Here is a 14,576-nt window from a genome sequence, read left to right as displayed (position 1 = left end):
CGTGGTCGTCGTCCGACAAGATCGGATCTTGGATCAATAACTGTGGAAGTGCTCTTAAGAACACCGCGCTGAGAGGCAAACACTGTTCCAGTTGGAATAAAACGCTAGAAAAAAGTCAAGGATATCGTCTTCAACCATATAGCTGCACAGACTGTATGCTCCAGTGGCCCAATCTAAAAACATTCCTGACAAAAAGTGCCAGTGGCTAGAGCGGGAATCGACCTCATGACGATGCGCATAACTGCCTAATGACACTAATCACACGGCTACGAATAAGAAGGATATAGTTTTCAAAATAATGCTGGAAACGAAATGTAAACAGTTCATATTCTTCATCTATATTTTATTTGAAAATAATATTTTTACTCAATTTTTATTGAATAAAAGGGCCTCATTACATCTAGTTCGTTTTATGGATTTATCACTGTGGTAGAACTGTTTTCAATAAGCTCAATTTGAAGTGTATCTAACGCTCTTAGAATCAGAAGGATTATGTTTCATTCAACAAAAAGTTTTACTCTTGTACCTCATTTTCCACTCAATTCAACTTCATTATTGGTTTAATAACACTTAACGCGCTCGGCATTTCAACTATGTACCAAACAAAGCTGTGTCATAATGGAGGAGAGAAAAAAGCAGAATTGAAACCATCTACAGAGAATCCTGAAAAGATCCTGATGATGGAAATCTGTCACTATCCCTCTGCTGCGAATCGTCGATGGCTAAAAATTGTAGAAGAATTTTTCTGTTGGAGATTCTGGATTTGTCTTCTGAGGACCCTGGGAGAATCTTTCTGCTGAGAAATTCTGGAAGGATCCACTTTGCTGGAAACATAAAGAATCCTAAAAAGATTACTCTGCTTGAAACTCTGGGTAATTGCTTGAAATTCTGGCAGGATGCTAATCTATAATCCTTTTGGTGGGGATTTTAAATTCCTTTGGTGATGATTTTGAAGGTTTTGCTAAGAATACTCGATGAAAATTTGTAACGGTCAGCTCATCCTAACGGTAACGAAGTTCAGTTCAGTTCAGTTCAGTTCAGTTCAGTTCAGTTCAGTTCAGTTCAGTTTTGAGGTTAATAACTATTCCATAAAGATTTGGAAACTCCTGAATAGCGTGTAATTTTTATTACTTCTCAGAACCTACCAAGTCATCGAATGTCATCATAATGGCCATAGCTGCCAATAATGCAGCCCCTTCAAACCACGGACCACAACAGTGCTTTTCGAGCCAAGCTGTCAATCTCAATTTTGGCGGTTTTCGGCCTGTTGTATTGCCCTGTGACAGTGTCAGACATTTGTGCTCCCACCTCACCGACAAAAGGAGAAGTGCAGCGTCAATGCTTCGGAACAGTTCAAATGGAATCCGAAACGAATCGGTAGCTAGAGGTCAGACGAGGATTGATTTTCGCACGGTGCGATAGCAGAGACAACAAGCTAGCAAACGTGATTTCTGCGAGGATATGCTAATTGAAGGCAAATCGATGCGATGCAATTGGTGTGTCATGGGTAATATGTCAGTCACGTTTCAGAGCTAGGTGTGTGGTGCTTGAAATTGAATCATCGATGGAAACGACCGAACGGTTCAGTAGAATTTTCTTTTGCAAATTTGTTGCAACAGTCGTAAAACATTGTGCTTACAGATAACACAAAATGGAAGCAAATTTTATATGGTGACAATTGAAGAGCTATTAGATTTTCATTTCATGAGTAAGATCACATTCTAGATTTCTACTTGACATTACGTTCTCACTGGAACAAAGTCTACTTTTCAGCTTAGTGTCAGAGGAAGCAATCTTCGATCTTCTTTTTTGCGGTTTCTGGAAAAATCTCTAGATAAGTCCTTGCTTAAAACTTTGAAAAAATACTTCAGAGATCTTTGAAAAATAATGGAATCAATTTTTGAAAAAAATCCTAAAGGTTGCCCAAAAAAAAAAAAAAAACGAGGAATTTCCGGAGCATATGGGTTGGTTCTTTGATAAGTCACTATTTCATGTTTGCCCGTTAGAAACAAGGGTTCATTGTACATATTTGGTTACGGAATACATTGCCCCAGCAATTTATTAAAATTTTATTCCGACCCTTCTACCATTATTAGCTTATACCAACATCAAGCTAACCAGTAAAAGTACCGAATCCTGAGAAACTGCCATTCTCCAGCAAGCTCCTATAATCGCGACCGTTTATCCCAGTGTAAAATCTGCCCCAAGCCACTAATGAAACAGCCATTTAGCAATGGGATGGCTACAAATCATCATAGGACAACCGTTGTATACCGTTTTGTCTCAAATTCCGAACATGGCTTATAATCCGAAAAGTGGTTATTTCCAAGATAAGAACTAATATTTTCACAACTTTCAAATATAGAGAACTTGTATCATCGAAGAATTGATCAACCTCTGAAGGAATTTGAGCAGTTTTTTTTGAGAAATCAGTATAAAAGTTCATATATTCCAAAAATGTGTCATGTTCACATTTTGAAACAAAACGGTAAGTTTCTTCCTGACTGGCATCATCGGGGCCAACGACGAACGTATCTCATCGCCACAATGTGCCACCGACATGCAGCTAAGCTGATCCGGTTTGCAAACTATGTATCAGAAATCCATTTGATTTCCGGAAACGAGTAACCCTAAACGATTACAAAGCGTTACTACTGCTGCTGCTTTTGCTGCGGTGTGGCGGTCAACCATCCACAGTTTGGTCGACAGGATTTGGAAACCGTCCTTTCCCACCCACCTCGCACACTGTTTTAATTCAGCGATTTCACCGATCAAAACAGAATAACTTAACTTAAGACCGTTGTCGACCTCGTGGCCGTGCGGTTAGAGTTGTCAGGCATTCAATCGCATCGTGTCATGGGATGTGGGTTCAATTCCCGCTTCAGTCATCGAAACTTTTTGTCAGGAATGTTTCTCGGCTGTGCCATTGGAGCATGTTTGTCCGTTGTCTAGTGTTAAGTTACAGTCTGTGTAGCTAAATGGCTGAATACGGTGTCCGTGTCTTTTTTTTAACTAAACTTAAGACCCATTTCAGGCCCAATCATATTCCAAGCAGGCAGCATGCTCTCATATTTCAATGAAATTTTCTGGATGTATAGACCTTGACAAAAAAAAGTTATTTTGCACACCACTTTTTATAAAATTTATCTTTAACTTTTTTATCCGATCTATTTCGAAATAAATAATTGAAAAATGGCGATTCCAACAAAAATATGTTGACTTGTAGATATATTTTTTGAAAATATTTAAAACAAATTTATAAAATATCATTTGTGGCCTACACTAGAAAAAAAATGATTTCAAAGTTGGAAGATGATATAAAAAATGGCCATTTTTATTTGAATGAAACTTTGTATCAAGATAGATTATTTTCGTTTGCAACCATCCGTCCATACATCGCAAGATGGGCGCTAATGGTAATACCGACACATGTTAATTGTGACGAATCGAAGACAACAAAACCCAAATAGCAATCGTTTTTGAGTTACTCTATTTTGATCGTGAAATCAATCAATCAAAACACTGTGCACCGTCGTCATCGCTCGGACTATGATCCGATGATTCAGACTGTGTTAACTGCTTCCTCCCACACAAACACACACACCTACTCATGCACACAATGGGAAGCCATCCTTCATCACCATTGAGCCTGATTTAGCAGCATGACTTTGATATTTGGCTTTCCAAAACCTGTTGCTAGGATGTGACGGTAGGGAAGGGGGAAAAGGACGGCTAAGCCTTGCCACCAGGGTAATGTGCGAACTACTGTGTCGGCACAGTGGTCTTTGGCAAACAATAGTTTCGAAATTGCTTCCGCTTGGAGAGTCGTTCCGGTGACATAGGAGGAAGGAGAGGGGTTTGGTCCACGTGCTAATCAACTGGCTGGTTTTCGAATCGGTCGTCGTCATGTGTTAACTGGGGTTTATTACATGTAGCAAATGTAGCCGGGGGTAACGCAAATAGATCATCGTCATGGGGATAGTGATGGAGGGGAATTCTGTAATATGAGAAATTATGCAAGATCTGCTGAAGCCTTTTGATTGGACAACGGTCTGTGTGATCATGACTTTGGCTTCACACGATTAGTTAAAATTCAATTCGTACATCATGTTGGTAGAAGCTAATAGAGATCCTAATATAATTGAATAATTATATTTTTGTGATAATAGCCTGTTTTCATCACGAATATCGTACATGAAATGTCCTACTTTCCTGCACTAAGTTTTACAGTATCGTAACAGTAACTGTGTATCTGATTTCAGTTACGTAATGACTCATTACGCAACGCTTTTCATTTACTCAATATGCATGCCAATCTGAAATTAGATATGCGTCGCACATTCTTTGCGAGTAAACCAAAAGCAAGGTGCAAGAGACACCTTGATTTTGTGCGAGACCCCCGTCCACCATCGTAGCCTATTTTCCCATACCTCCCTCCCCCTCAAGTACTATGTCATTTATGGACAGTCCCTTATTATAATTTGTGTGACCTCACACAATTTGGAAGCAAAATGTTGGCAAAAAATCTAGTTCATACAAAGCATTTCCAATAGATCAGCCAAAAGTGCCGAATCGGGAGTCACGTATCGTTTGGCCTTTGTTCCTATCGTCCTCGTTGCTGGTAGCCGGAGGTCGAACACGGGGCTCATAACAAGACAAATCACCCCCTCGAGAGGACAGTAATCATCGCCATTGAGATGTGCTCCCCCAAAACCGAATCAGACACTGTGCAGATTTGTTACTCGACGGAAGTTGGGAGGTTATTGAGACCGGGTGGGACTACAAAGGCCTCCAATACAATCAGTGCACGAATCCTGTTAATTGCAGCGGTTCTCGACAGTTTTTCAACTGGACGTTTCTATCGCTGCATTGTTGCGCTTGATGGATTGATTAGCCACTGTGGATCCGATACCATCTCAGAGGAAGGCGTTCGACTGTGTGCTGGATTGGAATACACTCGAACATGCGCGTAGCCAGGATTTTCGTCACACAGGGGGGACGAAAAACCCAAAAAGTGCCTTTTTGGCATCCTATTTCGATTACTTTTTCAAATCGACGTGAGTAACTTCCATACGGTTTTGAGAAAATTAATTCAGAAGAATCACAACCTGTCTTCTAATACTGTTTCAAAATGAATCATCTTCTCGAATTTCGTCTGCGAAATACGTGGAATCGATAAAGTAAGTTTGTATACTTTTTCGACTTGAGTCTGTTTGAAGAAGTTTTCGAGATACGTTTCTTACGGTTTGCGTTGATATGAGGTTCTTTAGTTTTGTCAAATGCTTTTCCGGTAAAACCAATGATTTATTTTTGATTTCTCCTAAAAGATATTTGAAGGAATCTGCGAGGACTTACGGATGTTTTCAAGAAATAATTACAAAAATTCATTTTGTAATCACTTTTTTATATATTATTTTAATTATTTACAAAGAAACTCCACTTTTGCCTCCACAAACTTCAAAAGAATAGAGAATCAGAGATTTATAAAGTAACACTGATCATATCAGAGATTATACAAAAGTTTTTTGTACGATTCTCGATAAAATGCGTTCAACGATTCCTATGAAATTCATTCATAGATGCCACAAAGAATACCTTCAGATTACCTGGATATTTGTAAAAAAAACTCTTCGATAATTGCTTCGAGAATCCCGAAGCAAATTTTGGATGAATCCTCAGAATAATTGTAGCTAAAACTCTTTAAAAATCTATTGTAGAAATTTCAAATCAATTATTCAAGAAATAAGCAAAATTATATGAAATTTTGCAGCAGTTCTCTATTCTGAAGGTATTTAAGAATTTCTTACAGACATTAGTCTGGACATTGTAGAGAAGTTTCTACAGAAGTCCTTAGGAGAGCCCTGCCACGATTTCTGAAATTCTGATATCCTATGCAGAGTTCTACTGTTCTTGGAAAAACTGCTTCGTATCTGGAAAATCGAAAAAAAAAAAATTGACATCAACTCAAACAGGCAAATTCACATTGCTACATCTCGAGATTCTTATGAGTTGCAATAAAGCGACATATTTATTCAAACAATTTCTGCTTGGTGCCGCTAGTGAGCAAATGAAATTAAGAATTTCAAGTGATGTATATCTGCTGACCCAGAAAGGATAGAAAATTCGAGTCTTCAATAAACAATGATTTAAATTTGAATCACTAGAAAATGAAGTGAATCGGAACTGAATCACTGGAACATGAAGTGATTTAGACCTGTAACTTTTGAATATGATGTGAGTCGGACCTGAATCCCTTAGTTATGAGTTTGATAAAAATGAAGTAGACCAATGCAGAATATTTTGAAAATGAAATGATCCAGTACTAAATTATTTGAACACGGACTGAATCAGACCTGAATTTGGCCGGATTTGAGGTGTGTAAGAAGTGTTTTTAACGGTAATAAAACACGGATTTACACGGTTCAATATGACGACTTTATTTGCGACGTGATTATCCGTCCACTGCTCAATGACTACTGACTAATGCTCTAGAAGGAAGTTCATACCTAATACTACAGTGTTTCTAGATATACAATCTTATTACAAGGTGAACACCATTTTTGAGGGATTGTTGTCCGGCATTTTCACAACGTGTCCCGCCCGTCGTACCCTTCCAGCTTTGGCGTCTTTCTGAATACTGGGTTCACCCAGGGCCGGATTTACAAATGTGTGGGCCCGGGGGCTATTGTCTTGTGGGGGTCTTTTTCCCAGAAAAAAAAAACATTTTGTTACTTTTCAATAGACTAGATATTGTTAATGTTCTTTGTAAGGTTTTCATTATCAGAAGTCAAACTATTTTATAACGTTCAAAAATGTTTTAAATCCCTTATGAACTAGAACCAATTTTAAATTCAAATTAGTGCAACTATTTTTTTAATTGTTTATATCTTTGGAGATGTTCTATGTTTTCAAGATAAATTCTGTTTTTAGGCTTATCCGTCAACAAAAAAAAATCATTTTATGGTTCCCTTTAACATTCAAGCTGTTGAACATACAGATTAATTTACCAATTTTGAGTTGAAGAAAATGATGTACTGCTGCAAGCAGGTCTTTTTCTAGAAACGTAGTCTCAAATATTGTAATGATTTGTCAAACGATTTCATCTGAGATACTTTTAGGGACTCAAACAGGGATTTGTTTAAAAATTCTTCTAGAGATCCTTGACAGAAATCTTGAAATATTCCTGACGAATTTTAAACGGATTAGGGTGATGGATATTATCCATTACTTTAAGCTTTGATCAATTGAAACCTGCAATTTCCCCAGTTTTGCAATAAATAATACTGATACAAATCAATGTCAAAAAATTCCTTCTCAAGACGGCTTTCGCATTGTGCAATAGGATTTTGATAAATCTTTCTTTGTTTTCTTGAAATAAGGCAATAAAAATATTACTCACCGTTGCCTTTCTTAATTGTATCCATTTTCATTTCAGTCGCCATCAAATTCGTCGCACAACAAGTGACTCACTGTGATATAACACTTTTTACTAGACTATGGTGTGGCCCATTAAGAATTGGAACATACACAAATTGGATATAATTCAACAAAAATTAATTCTGTTTTAACTCAAATGTTGCATTGCTTGTTAGCTTCAAAGGAAAAATAATGAAAAAAATATTCATCCCCTTTTATAAGAATTTGTCTGACATTTTCCGGAATACGGTTAATGAATTTGCGCACACTATTTTCATCCATATTTTCGACAAGTTCATCCCATTTAGTTAACAGTTCGTCGATATTTTGGCGATACTTTGATTCGCTCTTAGCTTTTGCATCATAATAGCCCAAAATCTCTTAATTGGGTTGAGTTGGAATCAATAACGAGGGTATCACCTATCATGAAAAAATCGTTAACTTTCGTCAACGCTTGATCAAACAACTTCATGGTACGGAATTTGACCACATTTCTTCAATTTTGTCCCCTCTTTGGTTGTCTGCAGACATGCATGACACTGCTCGGCAGCACCGAACTTTTTGACCGAATCACGGTCTGAAATGTTAAGATTTGAATTTTAATCCACAGCTAACGGTGCACAGTAACTGCCCAACGCTTCCTTGGCTTTCGCTTTCTTTTTCCATGTTGGCCACACCTTACCTTGATCTACGGGCATCTCCCTCTATGCTTTCAGCATGATGAAATATATGGATTTTCTTGAAAATTCATTGAGGGAATTTATAAAAATTTCGTAAATTAAAGAAGTTTAACAGCGTGTGGTTAGAATAAAATCCTTCAGTGAAGATGTTCGAAAGTTTTGCGCAGTGTACATAAAAGCTCCGCGAAAAAAGTCACACAGGGGGCGGGAAGAAATTTGAATCGTAATGTGGCGTGGCTCAGTCGATCGCTTGTCAGATTTTGCTCGGTACAGCTTCGTCCATGCGGTTCCGGTAAAAAGTGCTAAGTGGATGATCGAACTGAAGTATTAATCGAAAAACAGAAGTTTTATTGCCTTTTATGTATACAAGTGATCCATAACAGTTTTCACAAAATTACACTTGGAAAATGAATCTATCTAAGTTTGGCTATCCACCGTAGTGGAACATTATATGTTTGACACGACGAATAATAGCGCTCACGACGAAGTAGATCAAAACCCTAGTGGAAACCATGAATTATCAAAGAGGTTTGATTTGACGTAATTATTTAATTATGAAGATGGATATTTTAAATTATCTCCGCATAGTAGTTTTTTTTAAACAGCCAGGGAGAGGGGGAAACGGCCCCCTGTCTCCCTTTGGCTACTCCCATGCACTGAAACGGTTGCACAACAAGAAACCCCCTAACAAACTACTCACCTTGATAACAGTCACGTTTTCCTGAAGAAGCCAACCATTCGTCCGTGCCGTTTTTTTTTTGGTCCAGGTCCAGATGTTTGAGAGCCAGAAAAAAGAAATGAAACGATGCAAGAACACAGATACAACGTTAGAATTTTCGACGTAAACGGAAACTTTGACCGGAGTCTCTTGAGTTGAGTTTTGTAACGGGATGGGAAACGGGCAGAAAGGCAGCTGGGAGTGGAAAATGAATCCCATATAAATGATTTATGAGCTTTCGAGAGAGCACAAAACTCGGTTCGGACGGTATTACAGCACCGAGAATCTGACTCCACTGAATGGACATATTGTACGACGTTATTGTTGTTATTATTATTTTGATAAATGGGTTGATGTAGTTTGTGGGCACTTTGGACAGGGACGATGGGAGGGCTGACCAAGTCCTTTGTTCACTGAAGAGCAGTTGCAGCCAAAAGCCTCTACCTCTACTTTGTACAACACACTTGGTTTTGTGAATTTCCCAGGAGTCTGACCACTTAGAAAAATGACGTCTTCGGCAAAATTGTTCTGTAGCTTAAGGTCTATTATTATTATAGTTAAAAAATTCGGGATGTTGCCACTAGGCGGCTAGTGAGCATGAAACTTTTGTTTCTCAGATCTCATGATCCTGACAACATAGAAAGATAACGTCTTCGGCAAAGTTGTTCGGTAACTCAAGGACTATCATTGTATGAGCTAGTTTATTCAAAATTTTGCCACTAGGCGGCGCTAGTGAGCATAAAACATTTGTTTCGCAAATATCTCAGGAACCTGATCACTTAGAGAGATGGTGTCTTCGGCAGAGTTGTTCAGTAGCTCGAATTCTTTCTTTGTTCAATCCTTAAAGTTCGAGATTTTGCAAAATAATGATAGTCCCTGAGCATCTAAATAACTTTGCCGATGGTGCCTGTCTAAAAAGTCGAGATCCTGCAGTATCCGCAAAACAAAAAATTTCATGCTCACTAGTGCCGCCTGGTGGCAAAATATTCTATTTTTTGGCTCATATAATGATAGCCCTTGAGCTATCGAACTACTTTGCCGAAGACACTATTTTTCTAAGTGGTCAGGCTCCTGAGATATCTGCACACCAAAGTTTCTTGCTCACTAGCGCCGCCTAGTGGCAAAATTTTGAATCAAATAGCTTGAAAAATGATAGTCATTTACTTACTAAACAACATTGCCCAAGACGACATCCGTCTAAATGGTCAGAATCCTGAAATATCTGCAAAACAAAAGTAAAACTTCCATGCCCACTAGTGCTACCTAGCGAGCAAATTCCGAATTATATGAGGTATCATCAGATAGCGCTTCACCTCCAGAATAACTTTACGAAAGACCCCAAGTTTCTATATTATCTGGATTTTAAGATATGACGATTTCAAACTGTGGTTTCCTCGAAGCGTACATAGTGCGTTCATTATTATGCGACTTCCATGTACATTTGTTGATTTTATCGTATTATAAAGGACCATACTGTAAATAAAAACTGTCGAGTATTGTTCTTAAGAAGATTCTTGAGGAATACAAACTTGGAACTCTATATTGAATTGGTTGCGACCAATTCATGGAAATACTCCGTCCATTGAAAATCCAAGTGATCTGGATGATGTCGTTGATACTACAACATCCTACATTATGGAAGCTTTTGAAAAAGCATGTCCTCTGCGGTCTGTAAAGACTACAAGAGGGACCCCATGGTGGAATTCCGATCTGACTAGACTCAGGAAACAATGTAGAAGGAGTTGGAACAGACGCCGTTCAGCTGGATCAGAGTCGTTCAAGTCGGCTCGCAAGGCTTACAAGAAGGCTCTTCGTTCTGCTGAACGATCCGGCTGGAAAAACCTTTGTACAAATGTTTCCAGTTTGAGTGAAGTCAGTCGGCTGAACAAAATCCTTGCAAAATCTAAGGATTTCCAAGTGAACGAAATTCGCTTACCTAATGGTGACTTTACTTCTTCCGATGAAGAAGTTTTAGGATGTTTATTCAATACACACTTCCCCGGATGTGTGGACATAGCATCTACGGATGAACCAAATGTCTTTTCATGTAGTTACGAGTCTCTGGCCTCGGCTCGCAGTATCGTAACTACTGAATCGATTCAATGGGCACTTAATAGTTTTGCTCCTTTCAAAACTCCAGGAGCGGATGGGATTTATCCTGTTCTGCTCCAAAAGGGAAAAAGGGATTTGAGTTTATCAAACATGTTTTGAAAAAGCTACTTGTAAGCAGTTTTGGTACCGGATACATTCCCAGATCGTGGCGTGATATTGCTGTAAAGTTTATCCCGAAAGGAGGACGTGCGTCGTATGAAGAAGCGAAGAGTTTTAGACTAATCAGTCTGACCTCTTTTCTTCTGAAATGTCTGGAACGCATTATCGATCATCACATCCGTGATGTTTATTTGGCAAACATGCCTCTTCATGTGAATCAACATGCTTACCAATCTGGAAAGTCCACTGTGACTCTTTTACACAAAGTTGTATACGATATCGAGAAAGCATTCGCTCAGAAGCAATCCTGCTTGGGTGTTTTCTTGGATATTGAGGGTGCCTTTGATAACGTGTCTTTCGATGCCATATTGGAAGCCGCACGAAACCATGGGCTACCTACAATGATTACCAATTGGATTCATCAAATGCTCAAAAACCGACATCTCTTCTCGACATTGCGTCAAGCAGCGATCCGAAAATTGAGTGTTTGCGGATGCCCCCAAGGGGGAGTCTTGTCACCACTTTTGTGGAATCTCGTAGCAGATACGCTATTGAGGCAACTCAATAATTGCGGTTTTCCAACTTATGGATTTGCCGACGACTATCTAGCTCTGATAGTTGGTATGTGCATAAGCACCCTATTCGACCTGATGCAAAGTGCCCTTCAGGTAGTCGAGAGTTGGTGTCGCCAATATGGCCTTTCGGTTAACCCGAATAAAACATCTATTGTTCTTTTTACGGAAAGACGAAACCGCGATGGAATTCGACCTTTACGTCTTTTTGGCACTGAGATTAATGTGACTGATCAAGTAAAGTATATCGGAGTCATTCTAGATTCCAAACTTTCATGGACACCTCACATTGATTTCAGAGTCAAAAAAGCTTGCATGGCCTTCGGTCAATGCCGGCGTACCTTTGGTAAAACTTGGGGCCTCAAACCCAAATATATCAAATGGATTTACACAACAGTTGTTCGACCAATATTGGCATATGGATGTCTTGTGTGGTGGCAAAAGGGCGAAGTGAGAACAATCCAATCAAAATTGGGCCATCTCCAAAGGATGTGCTTGATGGCGATGTCTGGTGCGTTCTCTACAACTCCCACAGCAGCGCTCGAGGCCCTTTTCGTCGTTGCGCCACTACACATATATCTTAAACAAGAAGCACTTTCTTGCTCTTACCGTTTATGGGTACTGGATCTACTGGAGAAAAATCCAGTAAATCGTAGATCTACACACACTTCGTTGTTTCCACTTTTGGTGAATTGGGACAAAATTGTCCTTGCTCCAAGGGATCTCACAATTGCTTGTCACTTTCCTTACAGGACATTTACCACACAATTCCCTTCACGGGAAGAGTGGACGTCTGGCTATTTGGAAAGAAGTATATCAAACGATATAGTATGTTACACTGATGGCTCCCTTCTTGAAGGTAGAGCTGGTGCAGGAGTATATTCTCGTGAGCTAAGGCTGAATCAGTTTTACTCACTTGGTAGAAACTGCACCGTTTTTCAGGCGGAAATATTTGCTCTTATGTGTGGAGTGCAATCAGCACATCAACAGCGCGTAATGGGTAAAGTCATATACTTCTGTTCAGATATTCAGGCTGCTATAAAAGCTCTCGCTTCGGCCAATTCAAGGTCGAAGCTTGTTATCGCATGTCAAACTCAAATTGAGGAACTGAATTTAGTCAACTCTGTAAACCTTGTATGGGTACCTGGCCATTCTTCCATCGCTGGAAATGAATTGGCTGATGAGCTAGCTCGCGATGGAGCATCGCATGACTTCATTGGCCCTGAGCCGGCTATTCCAATTTCGAAGTGCTGGGTGAAGCTTCAGATAAACTCTTGGGCGGCAACTCAGCACAAGCAATATTGGAATAGTTTAGAGTCATGTCGTCAAACAAAATTGTACATTACTGAGCCATCTCCAAGGGTGGCGAAGTATTTAACAAATCTGTCAAAGCAGAATTGCAGTCTCTTGGTAAGAGCGTTGACAGGCTACTGCCGACTCAACTACCACATGGCAAATATTCAGCGTGCTGACTCATTTGTGTGTGATAGTTGTGACTCCGATTATGGAGCTTCGTATCACCTGATATGTAACTGTCCAGTTTTTTCGCAAATGCGATTCCAATTACTTGGTAAAAACTTATTAAGTGAAACTGAATTCAGAAGCCTGAATCTTCAGGACATACTGTTATTCTTAACCCGCTGTGGTAATGAGATATAGGCTCTCTACGCTCATGCGTTTTGCAGTGCCCTTTTTAGGGCGCTGTTCGAACCCATTGTGGTATGGAGCTACATGCTCTCATTTCGCTAATGCGATTTTCCCTCTTCAAGGGACCCCACTCCTATTTCCTCCCATCTTTCCCTTCCCCTTCCTCTCCCATCGGGTAGATGATGAAATAGGCTCAAATATGGCGATGGCACAAATCTCCCAACTGGTGGGGAACGTGCCTTTGGAGCCGGCCTTCTGATACCTGATACCTGATTAAGATATGACAATTTCAAACTGTGGTTTCCTCGAAGCGTACATAGTGCGTTCATTATTATGCGACTTCCATGTACATTTGTTGATTTTATCGTATTATAAAGGGCCATACTGTAAATAAAAACTGTCGAGTATTGTTCTTAAGAAGATTTTTGAGGAATACATTTTGGTTTGGTGTCGATAGATATCTTTGTCGCAAAATGATAGCATATAAATCACAACTGTTGTACAAAATACAACAGCGCGACAGCCCGAAGGTTAATTGATTATGCTACACTAACAATATATGTATATTGAAGTATCCCTGAAAAAATCCTTGACGAATTCCTGGACTGACACTTGAACGAGTCTAAAGAGACACGGACACCGTCTTCAGCTGTACAGATTGTAGCTTAACAACAGACAATGGACAAGCATGCTCTAATGGCACAGCTAAGAAAAAATCCTAACAAAAATATTCAACAGCTGAAGCGGGAATCGAACCTACAACCCATGAGACGATGGTTATCCATAAAAAAAAGTTTTTTTTTATAATTGGTTAGTGATTTCTTTTCAGTTTTTCTTACGGCATTTCAATAACAGTTGTTGAGGAAACTTTGTTCATAACTCAAGATGATAATTTGGGCAAAATGTAGAGAAATGAGAATATGTTTTCTCGTAGTAATTGAAAAACGTTCATGGAGGAGTTCTTATAAGCGAATAACAGAAGAGCCCATTTTAAAAATTCTTTGGACATTGTTAAAAATTGTGTGGTTTCCCCCTTCCCGTCGCATTTATCCAATATAGACTCTTGAAAATACCATAAAAAAATAAATAAAAATAAAATACCATTTCAATCCACTAGAATTTGTATCCTTTGAAAGATACGCGTATTTCGACCTCAACTGTAAGGCCGTCTTCAGTGTCGTGTACTAGACTCGACTTCCGTTAATAATTCATGTTTTGCTTGATTTAGGTACTGCTGCAAGTACATAGTTCATTTGTTCAAACAAAGGCTGTTTTGAATTAGTTATAAAGCGTCGTTAAATTAGCGTAGTTATAAGCATCTAAACAGCTTAA

At 39.1% G+C, this 14,576-nt stretch overlaps 1 protein-coding gene across 5 annotated transcripts in view; it reads right to left on the bottom strand.

Moving 5' to 3' along the window:
- The window catches only part of LOC5574988 (glutamate receptor ionotropic, kainate 2), a 605,301-nt gene that overhangs the window by 173,654 nt on the left and 417,071 nt on the right, over positions 1–14,576 (bottom strand). For all 5 annotated transcript variants that reach the window (XR_002499922.1, XM_021841975.1, XM_021841984.1 and 2 more), the window contains one exon: positions 8,797–8,817. Coding sequence is in view for 4 of the 5 variants with exons in the window: in XM_021841975.1 (XP_021697667.1) it covers positions 8,797–8,817 (21 nt within the window). In the remaining variant the exon portion in view is untranslated. The remainder of the gene's footprint in view (positions 1–8,796; positions 8,818–14,576) is intronic.

The sequence above is a fragment of the Aedes aegypti genome, chromosome 1, assembly GCF_002204515.2.
Source record: "Aedes aegypti strain LVP_AGWG chromosome 1, AaegL5.0 Primary Assembly, whole genome shotgun sequence".
Lineage (NCBI taxonomy): Eukaryota > Metazoa > Arthropoda > Insecta > Diptera > Culicidae > Aedes > Aedes aegypti.
Note: the sequence above shows the minus strand (reverse complement) of the source record. Positions and strands in the feature narration are given on the sequence as shown.